This window comes from Gasterosteus aculeatus, chromosome 7 (assembly GCF_964276395.1).
Source record: "Gasterosteus aculeatus chromosome 7, fGasAcu3.hap1.1, whole genome shotgun sequence".
Lineage (NCBI taxonomy): Eukaryota > Metazoa > Chordata > Actinopteri > Perciformes > Gasterosteidae > Gasterosteus > Gasterosteus aculeatus.
In genome coordinates this window covers 31,835,602-31,855,757 of record NC_135694.1, presented here as the reverse complement: position 1 = coordinate 31,855,757, position 20,156 = coordinate 31,835,602, and the positions used below count along the sequence as shown (strand labels likewise).

The window sequence follows — 20,156 nt, the reverse complement described above, 5'->3', positions numbered from 1 at the left end:
GTCGGCCTCCAGTGGCGGAGCCTCGGCCAGGAGGGCCCGCGACACGCTGCTGCTGCACCTGGTGCAGGTGGGCCTCAGCCTCTCGTCCACCGTGTACAGCCCCGTCCTCATGGCGCTCTCGCGCAGCGTGAACCGCCTCCTGTTCGTGCGCCTGCAGAACGTTCTCTACGTCGCCATCTTCATCTTCCCTCGGTGTCTGAGCTCGCTGATTTACGGCCTCCGAGATAAGAGCATCCAACCGGTGCTGCTGCAGCATCTGAGCTGTGGGCTGAAGCTCCCAATCGGCACATCACCACCTTCCCCGCGTGATGTAGATGTGTAAATACACATTTATGTAAACATGTATTCATGTAAATAGGCATGTATGTATAAAGGGCTCAACAGAAGCACTGAAACACCCTCCGTGGAGACTTTAAAACGATCCAGAGCAGAAGAGCTCCGCTTGTATCGCGCCATTATTTGTCTTCATTAACGTGTTGATTCCCCTCATGCGTCTCATTTAGTCCTGAAGACTGCGAGTTCTCTTTAGAGACTGAATGCTGAATATTCTGAATTAAACTGTATAAGTTCTGCTGACGAATTCTATATTGTTAAAAGTGATGAACCACATGAATCAAAGATCTGTGGCTGTGTTTTACTCTCATGATTATTTATTATTTATATTCCTATGTTATTTATTAAATACATATTTCAATGAATGTTTAAATAAACATTTTATCATGATTGTTTTTTACTATTGAAATACTCCCAGTGTTAACATAGTTCTGAGTATTATTATACAAGTCAATAAATACCAGGTCCAATATACAAAAAGTACAGACTGAAGTCTAAAATCAAGAGAGTCAAGTACTGAATCAGGTCTCTTTTGGTTTGGTTAAGTCTAAAGACAAAACTTTTCCACAGGCACTACGGAGGTTAGTTTACCTCTGTGAATGTGTTCAAACTGAGAAATATGTAACAGGAATATAACGATAATGACATGTGATAATGTCACATGGTCCAGTTTAGCAGAAAGCTTATTTATTACTGTATTTGTATCTGTTTTCGTGTACGATGCATTAACATTTATAAATGTTGGACGTATTTATTTTTGAAAGAACTTAATGAAGCTTCGTAAATATTGAAAAAGGGGCAACGTATTAACCGACTGAGCCGGGAGGGGGCAGCAATGAGACACGTAGCCCCATCCCCAACAAAGAAGAAGACGTCGTGACGTAGGACGTATGAAAGTGCGTAGCGGCGGTCACTTTTCCCTCTTCGTTGACGAAGCTAGCCGGCTATGTCGATGTTTAGCTAAAGGCAGCTTTTCCATCGTGTGACATTTTGCGCATTCTTCGTTCTTTCTTGGAGGAAGGTCGACAAAAGAACCCGACGTCCACGGCAACGTTGTGAAAGGTGGATGTTTGTCCGTCCGACGTTTGTCCGTCTTCCTTTTGTTTTGCTAACGTTTACGTATTAGCAGCCTTAAGCAGGTAGCGACAGAGCTAGCTAGATAACGCTAGCCTCACGCATTAGCTTCTACTAACTAGCGTTAGCTGCTGAGAATGTGTAATAGTGGTATGCCTTTTAAGTTGACTACACAAAGGTAATTATTAACAAGGAGGAGTTGGTCGCTTTGTGAATGCGGTTTTTATTGATCTAACGTTAGCATCAGCTAGTATGTTAGCGGACGTGATGCTATTGGTATGTCAGTACTAGCATACGGCTAAGCGTGATCGTGGTTTTAGCTGCTATTGGCTGGTCACGGTTCGGTTTAAAATCAACCAAACAAGCTTTGATAACAACAGCGGAGATAAATGTATTTACGGTGCCAACAGACTGCTGCAGCTCTTCCATGGTTCATTTTAACGGCTATTAGCTCTACTTTGAAACCTTCTGCCGAAGTTTCCATCTGCTTCATTAGCAATTAGTGGTGTCACGTGACCAGGCAACTTTACCACGGTGGGGGTACTGGATTAGGTACAATTACGAGGTACTTCTGCAACGTAATACTACTTCTCCACTACACTGATGTATAGCTTTATGCTGTAATGCATACCACAGTTCGAGTATTATATACTTTACTAACGTTATACCTCGGAGCTTCATATAGTACTTTATACTGTACTACATCTCGGAGGCACATGTTGTACTTTACACCCATCTAAACGTTTATTTAAATTAGCACCAAACAAGTGTTTATGTTCTGATTTAGCGCGTCAGAACACATGTGGTTGCAACGGTAACGTGGATGTTCAGACTGCTGATGGAGTGAGTGTTTTTCCTCACAGAAGACCTATGCGGTCCCGCTAGCAGGGCAAGATGTTCAACAAGTCATTCGGCACTCCCTTCGGTGGAGGGACGGGGGGGTTCGGCACCTCGTCCACCTTTGGGCAACCAAGTGAGTCAATTTATTTATATAACGTTAAGTATGGGTTCAAACCGACAACCTCGCCGAGTTGTGATTTATGTTCATTCTCTACACTTCTCTTGCTGTAGGTTTCTTGGTTTTTTTTTAATCCACATCAGGAATCAGGAAACATTTATTTGCCAAAATATGTCAAACATACAAGGAATTTGTCTTGGCGGTTAGTGCGCGACAGTAGACCGACAACAGTGCACAAGTAATAAAGTAGAATGAAATGCTAATGCAATGGATTAGTAGAATAAGGCTATGGGTTAGTATAAAACAAGGGGATAAAGTTAAACATTTTAAATATTAAAAAGTTAAAAAGAAAAATATTAAGCATAAAGTGCACTAACGAACAAGTAACAGACTAGTTGATCCAAAGGAATTGTTCCTGTGTGCGGGTCACCGGGCAGAGAACTGTACAGATTGAAAGCCCTCCAAGACGAAGGTGTGGATTCTGTGCTGTACAAAACGAGTTAATGTTTTTAGCTAACCGGTAAACAGATTGAAACCGGCAACACAACTAAGATAAAATGTCACCTAAAACCCCGGCTGCCGCGCTTTTCCCTTGGATAGATGGTTCTTCATTTATTTAGGATATATTCTGACGAATAAAACATTCTTTGAAAGAGCGTACCTGTATTACTATGCTATTATATTGTCATTATCAGTGGCAGAAAGTGGTCTGGAAAAGGCCGTGTAGAGACTCATTTCATAGTGTCGAGAGAGTGATCGGGAAGCTCATTCCAGTCACAAAGAACCATAACGCATCGCCGGAGTGGAATTTTCATAATTTGTCCCCTTTAAAGCATCTGTGTGTGTCCTTCTGCTCACGTGAACTTCAGACGCTGGTTTCGGGGCGACCGGAGGCTTCGGGACGTCTGCGTTCGGGGCGACCGCCAACACCGGAGGCCTGTTTGGAGCCACGCAGAATAAACCTGGTTGGTCACTCAGCGAGCATCTCCTGAGGCAAACAGAACCATGAGTAGTCCCCGGTAGTGTTGCACGGTGTACCGGTACTAGAATGGTACCGCGGTACCCATACGTTGAAAACAATGCGGTTTTGAATACTTTTAGTACCGGTACTTTAAAAAAAGCACCAATCAGAGCGCACTCACTGTTGCGCTCCGTGTCAGGCTGCCTGCACACATCGACTGCGCAGCTCTCACACATGTTATCAGGGGAGACGCGCCCTCACGTAGCAGACTGCTCACTCATATACACTTGCTTGATGTTTGACTGTTTGGAAAATTGTTGACTTGCTAGTTTGTCATAAACAAAGTAAGTTTAGCCGCTAGCAGACATCTCGTTAGCAAGCTTGTTATAAAACACTAGCATATTGATGCTAGTATTAAGTGCTCTCGGGTCGGCTTCTTTGTAATGCTATAGGGACTTTTCACTAAACCTTGGAGTGAGACGTTGGGGGTGAAGCTACGGTTGACGGGGGTGTAAGTTTCGCTACGTGCAGCGAATCGGGTTATAGATGCGCCGTTTAGATGAACCATTTTTAGCGTAATAAATTGGATGTGTGGCTTGCGTGTGAAAACATGGAAACACGTGTGTCACACGGGGAAACCGTGAGAGTTGGCAGCCCTGTAGCTTTGTTGGCTAGCTTGACAACAACTTTAGTAAGTTCCTGAATAGTCCAACAGAAATATATACATGCACACAAAACTGTACCAAATAATACACACTTGATGCAATAGGCTACATGCTGGTGGATCTTCACCTAATCCTTTTTATTTTTAGTTAAGGAAATATGAATGTGAGAATATCAAACTATGATACCAGGTTAAAAAAGGAACCTTACAGATGTTTTATTTATTACTAAAATAGATAAATATATTCCATTATGCTATTTGTGGTATCGGGTACCATAATATTTTGGCAGGCATAGTATCGAAGTCATAATTTTGGTATCGTGACTATCCTAGTCCCCGGTGGATCACAAATCTGCCTCTGGTCCAGCAGGTGGTCTGTTCGGCTCGAGCACCTTCAGCCAGCCAGCGGCGCCCGCCGCCAACGCCGGCTTTGGTTTTGGAGCGGCGACCGGCACCACAACCAGCTTGTTTGGCAACACCGGGACCGGCGCCAGCGGCGGCCTCTTCTCCCAGCCCAGCAATGCCTTCGGGCCCGGCAAGCCCACGTCGTTTGGAAGTGAGAACCCGCCTCAGCTCACTGCTCCATGGTCTTTTTATGGGGTTGGCCAGTAGGAAGCCTTCTTACTAGTGACACCAGGAGTCTGATGAACTATAACACACACAATTATACGACACTAAGCTGAAGGACAAGTCTGATAAACGCCCCGAAACCATGTGGATTGTTCAAGTGCTCAGCCCAGTTGTGGTTTTTGATTTGTTTATCTTATGAAGAAGTCTCGCTCCCATCGTGTCCTCCAGGCTTTGGGACCAACACCAGCGCCGGCGGGCTGTTTGGAGCCACCAACACCGCCTCCAACCCGTTCGGTGGAGGCGCCGTTGCCTCCCTGTTCGGAGCCTCCGGGTTTACCGGCACCGCTCAGCAGCAGCAACAGCAACAGCAGCCAGGAACCACCGTCAAGTTCAACGTGAGTTCACTGTGTGTGTGTGTGTGTGTGTGTGTGTACATAATCAATTTAGAAAGGGTGTACTTTATTGAATTGTGTTTTATTGCCCCCATGTGATCTTTGAAGTGGAACATGTTGAACTAGCGACTCATCATTTGACGTGTTTGAACAAGGTCCCACATTTAGCAGGAGGTTTTCAAACCACTGTCTTCTATGGACACAGTGGTGGTTCTCTGCAGGTAGATGTTGACATGGAAGTAGCCTAGCAGCTAGCTTAGCGTTGCTTTAAGTTTGCCACTCGTCCCCCTTCTGTTTGATACGTGGAGGAATTCTTCTGCAGTTCTTCTGTTTGTTTTACTTCCAATGCTAAAAGTTCTATCGCTACCAGATTTACACGTTAACTTTGACAGCCCTAATAAATACATATGGCAAAGTCATTTGTGTAATTTCTGTAAAGATATCAATACATACACATAAATCAATGCTCGAAGACAATATTTGGTATTGATCAAAGTTCTGTTCCCCCTCCAGGCTCCTACAGGAAGTGACACCATGGTGAAAGCCGGCGTGACCACCAGCATCAACACGAAGCACCAATGCATCACGGCCATGAAGGAGTACGAGAACAAGTCCCTGGAGGTGAGTGGTAGTTTGTCAAATGGGTGGTTTAAATTTGCCTTTAAATTCCCTTTATCTAAATTTATGAAAATCGTATTGATGGAATAAAACAACAGATATTGTCTAACAGCTGCAAAGTTATAAGATGTGCAAATAGAAAGTGAACCTTTTTTTCAGATTGACTTTCAGTCCTTAAGTCGTTTTGTGTCTTTATTCAGTAATCACTTTATTTCATACCGGAGGTTCTGTGGTTGAATGATTCAAATCAATGATTGATTTGTGCAGTTTAATGCAGCGCTGGGCGGTGTACCGCTTCACATAGTACGATTTCTGTACGGTATGAATTTCTCACGTACCGTTCATACCGGTGTTACGCCATAACAACTTATGTTGCTCTTCGGCAAAATGTATTTCAACGCATCGCGGAGCTACTTGTCTGTGTGTGTTGCGATTGAGTCATGGTTACAACTTTATACCGGCAATGAATAACGCACAACAAACCCTCTTTGTGACACATAAGGCAATGCCGTTTTATTTCTATAGCGCATTTCAACAAAATGCTTCACATTAAACCATTAAAAACATCAAGATGAAGCAAGGAGATTTATAAACAGTTAAGAACGTTGATACATTGAAACGTAAAAGAAAAAGTCATCAAATGATAAAAACGTTAAAAGATTTGAAATAGAATAAAATATTATGTAATTTAAGAATTCCGACTTGCAGAAACGGTCAATTGAGGGCAGCAGCAAACCGAAAAGTCTTTAATCTGGATTTAAAGGAGCTGAGGGACTGAAGAAGAACTGAAGCTGCTTCTTCCTCTTTATTGATGGCACTGTGGGAAAACCACTTTCTGACCCCCCCTGCAGGAGTTGAGGCTGGAGGACTACCAGGCTGGCAGGAAGGGCCCGACCAATCCAATGGTGGCGCCGGCTGGCGGCCTGTTTGGCGCCCCCGCGGCGACATCCACCGCCGCCACCGGGTTGTTTGGCGCCGCCACCCCCAACACCAACTTCTCCTTCGGTCAGAACAAGACCACCTTCGGGGCAGCGCGTAAGTCTCCGTTCGACCCTGTTGTGGAGAGAATGCTGTGGTCTGTCCCCTGAGACGTCGTCTCCGTCTCTCTCTGCAGCGGCAGCGGCGGCTGGCGTTTTTGGCGCAGCGGCCGGCGGGCTGTTCGGTCAGCCGGCCCCCCAGCAGGCCAGCAGCCTCTTCAAGCCCTTTGGCCAGACCACCACCACGCCCAGCAGCGGCTTCTCCTTTGGCAACACCAATAGCATGGGGCAGGCAAACACCAGCACCATGGTGAGGCCCTCAGGACCCCCCCTTAGGGAAGAGACGGGCTTATCTCCATGGAAACCGTCGCCTTCTTGGCCATAAATAACCTCTGCTTCTGCTCAAGACCTGTTTTTCACGCCGTCATGATCACTGTGTCCATGAAGACGCGTCGGCTCGTGTGAACCCAACACGGGGAGATTAACTGATTTAATCCCAATAAACAGTAATGCAGATTACTGAGGTTGAATCAATAACTGTCATGAAGAGCATCTCAATGCTTCCTGTGCCTCAGGGTCTGTTCGGGAACACAGCGGCCCCCCAGGCGGGCGGCCTGTTCGGCGCCGCTCAGCCCAGCGCCGCCACCGGCTTTGGCACGACAACCGGGCTTTTCGGACAGCCCAACGCCGGCTTTGGCGCCGTGGGGACTCAGGTACGATCTCAGACCTCAATGGCCGTGTAACCATGGCGACGGTCACATCAGCTCCCCCTTCGTGTCTCAGCAGAGTTTGTTCGGGAACAAGGCAGCCGGGTTCGGCACCGCCACCACCAGCGCTCCGTCCTTCGGCACCGGCACCGGGCTCTTCGGCAACAAGCCCACCCTCACGCTGGGCACCGGCACCAACACCTCCACCTTCGGTGAGTGCAGGACGCTGGCGGGGACGCAGCTCGGCAGGTTGATGATCACGTCTTAATTATTGATCGTTCTTATCGATGAAGGTTTTGGCGCTAACCCCACCGCCGGGAGTCTGTTCGGCGCAAAGCCGGCCACTGGCGGGCTGGGGACGGCGCTGGGGACCAGCTTCGGAGCAGGTAACTGGTCTCCACGGCAACCAGCAGCGCAGCGCTGAGGAACCAGCATGTGTTCTCATGACTATTTGATACAACATTGATAATTGACAATTGTCAGGAATATTAAACTGGTTCCAGCTGTTGATTCTTGTTTGTTTCCTTATGGTTGAAATGCACTTATTGCACGTCGCTTTGGATTAAAGCGTCAGCTAAATGACTAATGTTTAAGTAACATCTGCAGCTCGACATGTCAGTTTTGCACTTTTGTTTGTGGAGCTGCTGCAAATCAAACTGAAAGTAATTCCCTTGTATGAGAAGACGGCGGAGAGTCTGGCGCTCGTTGTCATTGTTGACTGCTGTATTTGCTGTGCAGTGGGTACGGGGCAGGCGTCTCTCTTTGGGAACAACCAGGGCAAACTGGGAGCCACCATGGGAACCTTCGGCGCCACCGCCTTCAACAGTGGAGCAAACACGATGGGGTTTGGAGCTCCACAGCAGCCAGTCGGTGAGAGGAGTCGGTCTGTCCCAAACCTTTCCATTGTAGTCGTGGTTGTTTGAGCTACATCTCGCCCCCTCCCCACCCCCAGCGCTCACTGATCCGAGTGGCACGGCCTCCCAGCAGGCATTGCTGCAGCAGCAGCTCAGCGTCTTGGCCTACTCGCCGTACGGAGACTCTCCGTTGTTCAGGAACCCGCTGTCGGACCCCAAGAAGAAGGAGGAGGTGATCTCAGGCTCATCTGTTAGCTTTAGCTTTTACCTCCACGTACACAATTAACTAGACGACAAATGCGTTTTCCAATGCTCGTTTTCTGAATGGAGTTTGGTTCGTTCTGTTATGCTAAGCTAACGTTGTGGCCTCTAACGTTGCTATGACGTGCATTGATACACACATTAATATCCACCTGTGTTCTGACAGCGTCTGAAACCGACCAATCCGACGGCCCAGAAGGCTCTGACCACGCCCACCCACTACAAGCTGACCCCCCGCCCGGCGACCAGGGTCCGCCCCAAAGCGCTGTCCTCGTCGGGGGCGTCCAAGTCGCAACTATTCGACGGGCTGGACGACGACGAGCCGTCGCTCACCAACGGAGCCTTTGTACCCAGGTAACCCTCGCCCCATCGCCACGGCAACCAGGTGCATCCAGAGGTCGTCTGGCACGTTTGAGATTAAATCATTTTTAAACTTTTTTTTTTTTTGATAAAAAAATATAAATAACAAACGGGTCATTCATAAAGTTCTAAATGTCTCAAAACAAACGGCTGCAACATGTTTGTTGTTCACAGGAAGAGCATCAAGAAGCTGGTGCTGAAGAACCTGAACAGCAGCCAGTACAACAGCCCCCAGAACAGCAGCCCCCCCAGCAAAGAGACGGACGACCTGGCTTCACCTCCAGAGTACCCGCAGAACGGACACAGGTACACACACACACACACACGAATGTCTAAAATGTAGCTTGCGCCTCCAGCTGGACTTGAGGATGAATTGATTAGAATTAGGAGGTCAAAGGTCAGGATGGCCTCTCTGTACAAGTCAAGATCAGACACAAATGTGTGAAATGATGAATTAGTTGTTTGGTGGCTTTGACTTGCAGTTAATGTTTAACGCCCCCATGCAGTCACATGCAGGACGAGGGGGAGGAAATGCCGGGTCCCAGCGGCCGGACAGACGACGACCCAGAGGTCACCCAGTTTTACGTCAACCCCATTGCCAAGCCCCTCCCACAGGGCCGCGTCCAGGCCAGCTTGCAGGACACGATCAGCGACCTCAACATGCACAAACCGGCCCGCGGCGCAGGCCTGGAGGTCAGAGTTCAACTGTCCCAGTGATGCAAATTACTTAGAATTAAAGCGCTGAGAGCCTCAAGGATCATCATTGTTGTTTCCTCCCTCAGCTGAGCAGCGACGACGTGTCGGCGTCTCTGGGGGAGGAGTCTCTGCAGGAGGACAGGGAAGAGGAGGAGGAGCCACAGCTGGAGTCCCAGCAGTCTCCTCACCCAGCAGGTAGGACCCCGCCCCCTTACGTCGTTCAGTGACCTTGTAGTGACCCTGGGCTGAGCTTTGTGTCCATGAACAGGACTAATGTATCACTGCTTCTTTAAGGCATCGTCCTGAACCGCGTGGGTTACTACACCCTCCCCCCCATGGAGGACCTGGCCGACATGGTGGATGAAAATGGAGACTGCGTGGTGGAGAACTTCACTGTAGGGCGGAAAGGTAACGCTAAAGTGTAACGCCCCCCCCCAAAAAGTATTCAAAGTCCTCTGGTTTAATCCCTGCGCTCTGATTGGCCCTCGCAGGCTACGGCTCCATCTTCTTCCCGGGCGAGGTCAACGTGGCGGCGCTGAACCTCGACGAGGTTGTGCACTTCCGGCGTAAAGAGGTCATTGTGTACCCGGATGACAAGAACAAGCCTCTGGAGGGGGAGGGGCTTAACAGGTGGGGGAGACGAGGGTTCATGGGGTCGATTCACTTCCTGTGTAATGTGTCTGTGTAGCTGACTCCTCCCCCTTCTGTTGGACGCAGGCGAGCTGAGGTGACCCTGGACGGCGTCTGGCCGAACGACAAGACGGCGTGCACTCAGATCCGGTGCCCCGACCGCCTGACGGAGATGAACTATGAGGGCCGGCTGGAGAAGGCCTCGCGCAAACAGGGCGCCCGCTTCCTGGAGTACCGCGCCGAGACCGGGTCCTGGGTGTTCGAGGTTAGTGGACGTAAGCGGTCGATATCCGCTCGTTGTAGCTGACCCCTCCCCCTCCATCTTGGGTCAAACTGACTCCTCCCCCCCTCTCCTCAGGTGGCCCATTTCTCCAAATACGGCCTCCAGGACTCGGACGAGGAGGACGACGTCCCACTCAATGCCGACCCAAAGAAGCTGAAGACGATGTCGCTTCCTCCCGCCAGGCTGCCCCCCCCCTCCCAGCAGCAGGCGGCGCCGCAGGCTCAGGTAGAGCAGCCTGCGTCCATCCACACGTCCTCACTGACACCTGAGATGATTGATGGAGCGGTCACACGTTGTCCATTTCATGGCAGTCGTTCTTTTGTGACGATGATGTCATAGCGGCTCCCCATTGGTCAAAGACAGGAAGCCGCTTTGGGGGCGTGGCTTATAGAGGTGATGGTGTAGTAGGCGCTGCATAGTTTATCAACCTCACGAGGCAGAAATATAATTGTGTTGGTTTTTAAAACGAGTGATTTTAATCTCAAATATTTTTTGGGGAATATTACTTTTTACAGCTGAACATTTTTTACTTGTTTTGGAACGTTTGTTACTAAATTTTAAAACTCATAATTCAGTAGTTTCTTACCGTAACAAACCTTAAAATAGTCACAGCTGATCGCATCACAAATGAGCTTTTCTTTTGTTTTTAAAGTAGGAAGTTTACTGGAGTTTAAAAAGTTGTATTTCCAAAAAGAAAATCTATTTTAAGTGACTTTCTATCATTTTCTTCAATTTCAGTTTGTATCAGCTGTGCTCTGTTGGGTTTGATGTTGCTCCAGTAGACACACACGGATAAATACCACCTGGATGTTTTGGTTCTTCAGCACTTTATGAGCAGAATGTAAACTAATCTTCAGTAGTTTGTCATGTTCAACATTAACAGTATAAATACTTATAAATATACAGTATAAATACTAACTGTCACATTGTACTTGTTTTGATGCTTTTAAATAAACTTTAATAAAGTCAATGAATCATTTTTAGTCTTTGTGGTAATCTTATTATATATATATTATCAGACTGCAAGAACAGAAATGTTTTCTATTAAATGTCTACACATGAAACCCATAATATTATTATTATTATCTAACTGTTTACTGAACAGAGGAGCTTCAAAAGAGAACAAAATGTTTAAAAGTAAATCCAATGTAAATGTCTCTTTAGTCGCCCGTTGTCGTGGAGATCCCAGGGGGCGTGGCCGAGCTGGATAGCGACATGGCAGACATCACCCAGAGCTTCCCGACAGAGAGCATGCTGGGAGACGAGGACGACTGCAACGGCGTCCTGCTTGCAAGGGGGGGGGACTGGACGGGCAGGAAGCTCGGCGGTTTGGTCCCCGTGGAGCACGACGGCGTCTCCTCATCCGGCCACATGGCGTCCTCGCTGGGGATCAACCCGCACACGCTGCAGGTGAGCGTGGCGTGCCTCTGACAGGAAGTGGGCGTAGCTGAAGGAAGCTGGATGGCGTTGACCCCCCCCCCGCCCCCCCACCCCTCGTGATGTTTTTCTGTAGATCATGAAGGCATCGCTGTTCGCCGAAGACGATGATGAGGGCGACGCCCCCCGCGAGCAGTGGCCGACCACGGCCGAAGTCTCGTCCCCTCGACTCGTCGTGCCGGGGACTCAGACTCGACCGTCCGGTATGACCCCCGACCCCCGCCACTTGATTTTATTTTTGAATTATTGAATCATTAATTCTCCCCCCCCCCCCCTTAGTCAGGGGTCTCCTTCAGGCTCGCTTCTCCTCCGGCCTCCTGTCTCAGCTGACGGACTCCCCCCGCCCCCCCCCTCCTCCCTCCTCCTCTGGCCTGGGGGTCTCCCGCATCCAAAGAGCCCTCCCACTGGGCCGGCCTGGGGCCCTCGTCTTTCCTGCTGCCCCCCCGAGCCCCGGAGCCCCCTGTGCGGACGGTTGGCGTGCGGCGCCTGGGTGGGCCAGTCGCCCTCAAAGAGTCGGTCACTTTGGGGAAGGTTTGTTTGTTTGTTTGATGATGTGATGTAAACAAAGAGTAGCGACACACGCCTGCTGTTTATTCCAGCTGTGTGAAGATGAGGGGGGGTCCTTTAACCTGTGGGGGGTAGAACTTCTCCACATCTTCTAAGAGCGCAAGATCAGCCGTCAGCGCCATTACGCATCGTGACGCCATCGTGGCGTTTTATTACCGTCCGTCTGATTCCTTCTGACGAGCAACAGCTGTGTTTAGAGGATGAATTGTTGATATTATTGCAGAACATATTTCACTTTTCTTTTTGTAAATGTGTTAATTAGTATTTGTTTGTTTTACGCTGCAGATCAGACGGGTGTTCGTGTTCTTTATGAGGCAGTATTGACATTTCATTTACAACAGTCTAGTTTTACACACTTTCACACGTTTGCGTGTTTCCGTGTTGCCGACGGTTCTCATTTCGCCCGTTTTGTGCGCACGCGTGGGTCCGAGCTTGCGTGAAGGACGGCACATTTCTCCGTCATGTTTGCTTTTTATAAATACCAATTATTGCGTAGAGCGACGTCCGCCTTCTGTTTATAAATGAGGCCCCAGGTCTTTGTTTGGATCTCATAACTGATTCTGCTCTGCAGGGGGCGCTGCTGATGGACGCCGCTCTGTTTGCGGGCCGGTCCTTCCGGGTGGGGTGGGGTCCCGGCTGGACGCTGGCTCACTGCGGCCAGCAGCTGAGCTCGCAGGCAGACGGGCCGCCGGGCCGCCGCGGGCTCACAAAGACGGACTTCAGCTTCCTGCCCAAACCGGCCAGGAGCAAACGGTGAGCCGCTCACGTTTACCTCTAAACTCCACAGGATCCTCCGCCTTTCAGATCGCAATTTAAGTCTCAGGGAAAGGTGTTTTTTTGCAACATCACGCGACAAACAAAATTACAGATTCGCCTCCGAGGGCTTTACAGTCTGTACGACATCCAGAAACTCCCATGAGCACAGGAAAACCTCCCAACCAGGGACAACAGATCCCACCCACAAAGACTTTAGGGAGGTAATGTGGCAGGAACAGGGTCCAGATAGAACCATGATCCGGGTCCAGATAGAACCATGATCCGGGTCCAGATAGAACCATGATGCGGGTCCAGATAGAACCATGATGCGGGTCCAGATAGAACCATGATCCGGGTCCAGATAGAACCATGATGCGGGTCCAGAACCTGAAGGAGGTTCAAGTTCTAAAAAGTATCAAAGTATTTTTGCTGTTACGTCTCGCTGTCGACTTGTTGAGATGAAATTAACCGATAATGCATCAAGTTCTAATGACATTAAGTGTGAAGATTATGAATAGTAGTATTAGGTATTAGTACTAAGTATGTATTAGTACATAATACTAATACTACAATGTGTCCTCTCCTGCAGACTCACGGAGAGCTCCTACAAGGTGGTGCTGGAGCAGCTGGTGGGTCTGGAGCCTCCGTTGACGAGCAGCGAGGTGGAGGAGGAGGAGGAGAGCTGGGCGGTGCTGCAGCGCCCCCTGGAGATCTGTCTGAGGAACAGCACAGTCAACGCCGCTGACGACTCCGCCTGTCCGCTGGTGCGGCCGCGGCTCGGCGTGGCGGCGCTGCACGAATACGCAGAGTGGATCCGAGAGCTGAGCGCCCGGCACGGGGAGGCAGACGGTACGGGGGGGGCAGACGGTACGGGGGGGGCAGACGGTACGGGGGGGGCAGACGGTACGGGGGGAGCAGACGGTACGGGGGGAGCAGACGGCACGGGGGGGGCAGACGGCACGGGGGGGGGCAGACGGCACGGGGGGGGGCAGACGGCACGGGGGGGGGCAGACGGCACGGGGGGGGGCAGACGGCACGGGGGGGGCAGACGGTACGGGGGGGGCAGACGGCACGGGGGGGGCAGACGGCACGGGGGGGGAGCAGACGGTACGGGGGGGGGGCAGACGGTACGGGGGGGGGGCAGACGGTACGGGGGGGGGGCGTGTTCCACAAGTAACCCTGTATTTACTGTCACATTGTAACGGCTGAATCACAGAAGGGTTCATGAACAGTAAAACAGACTTTTAGTGTTTGGTTCGTGGCGCAGGGGAACCGCAAGGTTGGTGGTTCAAGTCCCGGCTGCCCCAAGTCTCCCTGAGCAAGACACCTGACCCCTAATTGCTCCCTGGGCAAAATATGAAAAAAGCCACGGGTTAAAAATGTGATGTAAGTCGCTTTGGATAAAAGCGCTAAATGACCTGTAATGTTCTGTCTCTTCCTGTTGCTCGTCATGTGACCCGTCATGTGACCCATAGGAGACGTGTCATTGATTCCGATGTTTTCACCCCCTCCAGCCCTGCTGGGTCAGTGGGCCGAGGTGTGGACGCTGTGCGAGGCGCTGTGGGGCCGGCTCGGCGCCTCAGACGACCCGGAGCCCGGCACCGAGGCGCCCGGCGACTACGAGCAGCAGCTGGAGAGGAGGCGGAGCTTCTCGGCCTGGCTGTCCCGGGGCGCCGCCCGCCGCGTTGAAGCGGAGGCGGCGCTGGCTGGGAAGGGTCGCCACACGGACGCAGTCTTCAGCTACCTGACGGGAAACCGCATCAGCGAGGCGTGCCGCCTGGCGCAGAGGGAAGGTGAGGACGCGTTTACACCCTGACGGGTCACCCAAAGATTTAAGGACCGAGCCGTCTGTCCTCAGGCGACTAGTGTTGCACGGTGTACCGGTACCCTTACGTCGAAAACAATACGTTTTTGAAAAAAAAATTGTACCGGTACTCAGGGGAGACGCGCCCTTATGTAGCAGACTGCTCACCCACATACAGCCTAACACCATTAGCCTTAGCCTAGCTTAGCTCGGGTGACCACACGTCCTCTTTTACCCAGACGCATTTTTTAGGTCTGGAAGAGAGGAAACGTCCGGGTAAAAGAGGACGTCGCTTGTCTTGTGTTGCACTTGCTTGACGTTTGACTGCGTTTGGAAAATTGTTGACTTGCTAGTTTAGCCGCTAGCAGACATCTTGTTAGCAAGCTTGTTATAACACGCTCGGACATTGATGCTGGTATTAAGTGCACTTAACTCTGAGAGTCAGAATGCACAATTGTACCAAATAATACACACTTGATGCAACAGGCTACATGCTGGTGGAGCCTGAGGGTGGATCTCTCTTTATTAGAAATTATGAATGTGAAAATATCAAACTATGCAAGTAAATAAAGCATTGTTCATCCCACCGACAGTCAAACAGATATCAGGTAAAAAAGGGAAACTTAGTTTTTTATTTATTACTATCATAGATAAATGTTCCGTATCGGGTACGGTAATATTTGGCAGGTTTAGTATCGAAGTCATCATGTTAGTATCGTGACCTACAGGCGACCACCGGCTGTCCCTGCTGCTCTCGCAGGCCGCCGGCTCCCAGTACTGCCGAGACCTGCTGGGCCTGCAGCTCGCCGACTGGAGCCGCATGCAGACGGACAGCTACCTGCCCGAGGAGCGGCTCCGCATCTTCACGCTGCTGTCAGGCAAACCCGTGAGGACCCGCCCCCTTTCCTGCATGTCTACACGGCGGGAAATGTCTTTAAACAGAAAAAAAAAATATAATATAGTAAATATAAAAAGTCTAAAAAAGTTGTAATGGTGGAAAAGTTCAAATGTTTTTGAGAATACTCTTAATAGTAGTTAATAATAATGATGTTGTTATAATGTTTTGACCCCCCCCCCCACAGGTGTGGCAGTCGTCGGACTCGGTGGTGAACGTCTGCTCCGAGCTGGACTGGAAGCGCTGCCTGGCCGTGCACCTGTGGTTCATGCTGCCTCCCACCGCCTCCGTGGCCGACGCCCTCGCCAGATACGAGGCCGCCTTCCAGGTGAGCTCCTCCCTCTCTGCGGTCACATGACCGCCACCCTCGGCACCTGCTGTTTTCACGCGGCTCATCGTGGTGGTTCCTGTCCCGCAGGGCTCGCCTGACGGGGGAAAGTATGCCTGCCCGCCGCAGCCTCCGTACCTGGAGGCGGAGCAGCCGGACATGATGGAGGAGGAGCCTGAACGGCCGCTGCACGACCTCTGCTTCCACCTTCTCAAACTCTACAGCGACAGGTACTGTTGTAAAATGTCTTCTTCACCGTAACTTGTTGTCCATAAATGTTTGAAGTCATGGAGCAGTTGGAATGCTGCATACAACCATTTTAAATAAATACAGATCAACGTATCATTCAAAGCAATGAAAGGTGTTCAACCCGCGTGTCTCCTGTGTGCTGTAGGCACTACAGCCTGCAGCAGCTGTTGGACCCTCTGACCGTCACCTGGCAGCGCCTGGACTACCGGCTCAGCTGGCACCTGTGGGGCGTCCTGCAGGCGCTGCACTACAGCCACCTGAGCGCCTCGCGGCAGGGACTCCTGCACGCCAGCTACGCCGCGCAGCTGGAGAGCGCCGGGCTGTGGCACATGGCCGTGTTCATCCTGCTGCACATCCCCGACCACATGTAAGGGCACTGACTGACAGGCAGGGGGCGCTTTAGGGCGGGGCTACACGCTGACTGACAGGACTCTACCAGAGACGAATACAATATATTATGAATAAATATTTAGCAGTTCTTTTATTGAGATAAATCACTTGAGATGTGTGTTCTGATGCGGTCTTCTTCTGTGGTGCTCGTGTGCAGTCAGCGGGAGCGGGCGGTGAGGGCCATGTTGACCCTGCACTGCTGCCTGCAGGAGACGCCCGAGTCGCTGCGCAGGGAGCGCTTCCTGACGGAGAAGCTGCTGATCCCAGATCAGTGGCTCCACGAGGCGAAGGCCACCCGAGCGCGCCGCGACGGCGACCGCCAACAGGAGGCGCTGCACCTGTACCGGGCCGGGTCCTGGACCCAGTGCCACCGGCTGCTCATCCGGCACCTGGCCTCAGGTGTGTCTCTGACCTCACGGCTGCATTCGTGCTAGTTGTCATCTAGTCGGCACCGTTAGCGCTGCGCTACTTGCTTAGCAATGAAATATATGCATTCAGAGCAGATATTTTCCATTAATAAAGTTTAATCAAACTCCCTTCACATGCGGAAATAAGAACATCAAGGGAATTTATCTTGTTCAGTATTGAATGTTGTGAACTTTTAATGGCAATTAATGAATTTCAGAATGAGATTAATTAGTTTGACGGCCCTGATTGATATTTTTGTACATTATATATTCTGTACATATTACCACCTTATGTTCTATGCACTCAGATTGCATCATCAATGACAATCACGACTACCTGCTGGAGTTCCTGGAGGGTCTGGCGGTCCCTGAACACAGCGCCACCATCCAGGACTGGGACACGGCGGGTCGCGTCTACCTGGACTACATCCGGGTCGTCAACACGCTGCAGGACATCCAGCAGGTACCAAGTCTTTTTAACCTCTTCCACTTGAGGAATATTGCGTACGGACAAACGTATGGCTGCTTCCCGCGAGGCGTCAGCGTCTTCGCCTCAATGCTCCCAAAACAACGCGGCGAAAAGGCGCCCAAACCGGGGTGACCTTAACGTTTGTCACTGGGTACAAAAACCACCAAATCATCGAAGCGCATGAATCCTAAATACTTCAGACCTTTTTAAACGAAATCAAACGATTACTCTGTTTCTCACCCTTTTGCGCCGTGTAGCTCTGCGTTTGGGTCGATGGCACGAGATCGTTTGATTCTTCGTCTTCATTGTACGCAGCAAAGCGTTGACTAAATACACAAATAAGTTGTGTCACACGGTGGAGCAACGATACATGGAGACAAACGAGGATGTTTTCAGTATGTTGCATACAGCTAAAACTACATAATTAATATTCCCCTTTTGGCTTTTACAACTAATTAAACTGATATATAATATTAATATATTATTCATAGTTTGAAGTTTAAAAGTTTGTAGTTTGAAGCCATGTGCTTTTTATATATTATATCTATAAATAGATATGTTGTTCAATTTGAAGAAAACAATTTGCCTTGGCAATAAAAAAAAATGATGTGCGTTTTTCAAAATAAAAGTGTGTGTTTAGGCATCGTTACAACTCACAGCTTATTGGGGGGTCGAATTTCACAGCTGATCCTAACTTGTCATTTTACGCTCCACCATCCTGGCTTCTGAGTGGCTTAGGAAGCTGTCAATCATTTCCAATGTGGGATCAGCGGACGATCGGCCAATCGGAGTCCACATTTTGACTCTCGCTCGTCTCTAGAGCCGTTTATCACGACTACCAACGTGAACCTTTCCTCATACGCTGTAAAACATACATGTAACGTTGATCTATTTCTTCACCGGTAACACGTGATCTGATTGGTTTACATCAGAGCACTCGCATGATTCCCCTTTATGCTACAGAAAATAAAGTAGTTGTCACCCTTTTGATGACGCCTCTGACCTCCTTGGCGGCCCCGTGTGTCCAGGTGGAGGCGGCCGGCTTTGAGTTGGAGCGTCTCTACGGCGACGTCACGTCTCTGTGCAGCAGAATCGAGCTGCTGCCCTGCAGCTCCGCCAGAGACCGCCTGGCCCAATCAGGTGAGAGAAGGGGGCGGGACCTGGATGTTCTCCTAACCACTATTCCTTGTCCTCTGTGCGAAGGAACCGTTGATGCCTTCATGTGTTCATGTGTAACACAACCAGGTTCAAAGTTTCACATGATTTGTCTTTCTACGTCGCCATTGTTATTGTGATCAAACCAATGATATTCCACTATTTAAATATTACCGCGGGACGGAATAACCTCCTTTCCTTTGGTAAAGGATGCTCCTCTGGTTCCTATGCTGAAGGAGCTAAATAAGGAAGCATTGCATCTCCTTTCCTTCGTTGGAGAAGGGAAGATCTCTTGTGTGGCCACTGCTTCACTCAGTGAGGAACCTTCCTGAGAAGAACGCGTCCTGCGTGTAGATGAACGTCTGCTGACTCGCAACGAGATCTGAATTCATTCCTTAGTTGGTTGATTGTATTTATAAAGTGTCAAACAACCAACGCAGGAATAACAGCCCAGTTTATTGTCTCATTGATAGACGACTTTGGTTGAACGGTGTCATCTTGATTAGTGTAATAGGAGTTTATACATCAGAGGGATGCTGTGTGTCTGGACTAAGCCCCGCCCCTCCTCCCCTTAGAGATGGCGAAGCGTGTGGCCAACATCCTGCGGGTGGTGCTGAGCCTGCAGCAGGGCGACGCCCCCCCCGACCCGCTGGCTGGGGGGCTGGGCCGGCTGGCGCTGCACATCGGCCGGCTGCCGATGCCGGAGGACTACACGCTGGAGGAGCTGCGCGGGCTCACGCAGTCCTACCTGCGGCAGCACGTCCTCAGCCAATGAGCGCGTGGCTCCGGTTGCCCGGGAGACGAAGAACCGGTTCTGTGTTCTGGACCAGAAGCGTTTAAGGAAAAGATAAAAACACGTTTGAATCTTGTTGCTTTAATGTTTTGTTTCTCCGACTTTGAAACAATGTTTTTATATTTTCCTTCCTGGTTTCTCTCGGTTTTCAAAGTCTTTAAACTTCTGAAGCTTCATTTTAGTCTAATTTACAATGAGTGAATAATCCGTTGACCTGGAGTTCAGTTTTTATACACGTTCTCCCGATGAAGTTTAAGGATTTAAAAACAAATTGAAACCAAAGAAAACAAATATAATTTGTGGTAAAGTGGATAAAACTATTTTCAGCTGATTGGGGAGAAAGTCAAATAACGACTTTCCACAAAGAAAGTTGTGTAAGAAATGAAAAGGTTTTATGACATGCAAGCGCAAGAAGCAGCTGTTAGCTTAGCATCGCGCGGCAGCTGCCACTCGCGCGTTGATACGTGAAAAATGCCTGCTCTATTTTTGTAGATTTGTTTTTGTGTGTGTACATGATTTTGTTGATATTTTTTAATAAAGCCAAGTAGAAATACACTGTTTGACATTC

General features: G+C 49.7%; 1 protein-coding gene across 1 annotated transcript; it reads left to right on the top strand.

Moving 5' to 3' along the window:
• The first annotated feature begins 1,168 nt into the window (after positions 1-1,168).
• On the top strand, positions 1,169-20,143 carry nup98 (nucleoporin 98 and 96 precursor). Its single transcript, XM_040182147.2, is given in 36 exon segments — positions 1,169-1,395; positions 2,271-2,380; positions 3,235-3,330; positions 4,358-4,546; positions 4,789-4,955; positions 5,466-5,573; positions 6,422-6,605; positions 6,685-6,857; positions 7,123-7,260; positions 7,334-7,466; positions 7,548-7,640; positions 7,993-8,124; positions 8,207-8,340; positions 8,536-8,723; positions 8,904-9,035; positions 9,236-9,422; positions 9,512-9,620; positions 9,720-9,833; positions 9,917-10,055; positions 10,143-10,320; positions 10,414-10,563; positions 11,503-11,748; positions 11,852-11,978; positions 12,055-12,179; positions 12,181-12,306; positions 12,914-13,095; positions 13,688-13,947; positions 14,613-14,891; positions 15,631-15,788; positions 15,985-16,125; positions 16,216-16,355; positions 16,520-16,741; positions 16,922-17,163; positions 17,480-17,634; positions 18,669-18,780; positions 19,371-20,143. Coding segments are annotated over 35 exon segments (5,538 nt in total). The 5' UTR covers positions 1,169-1,395; positions 2,271-2,301; the 3' UTR covers positions 19,571-20,143.
• The last annotated feature ends 13 nt before the right edge of the window (positions 20,144-20,156 follow it).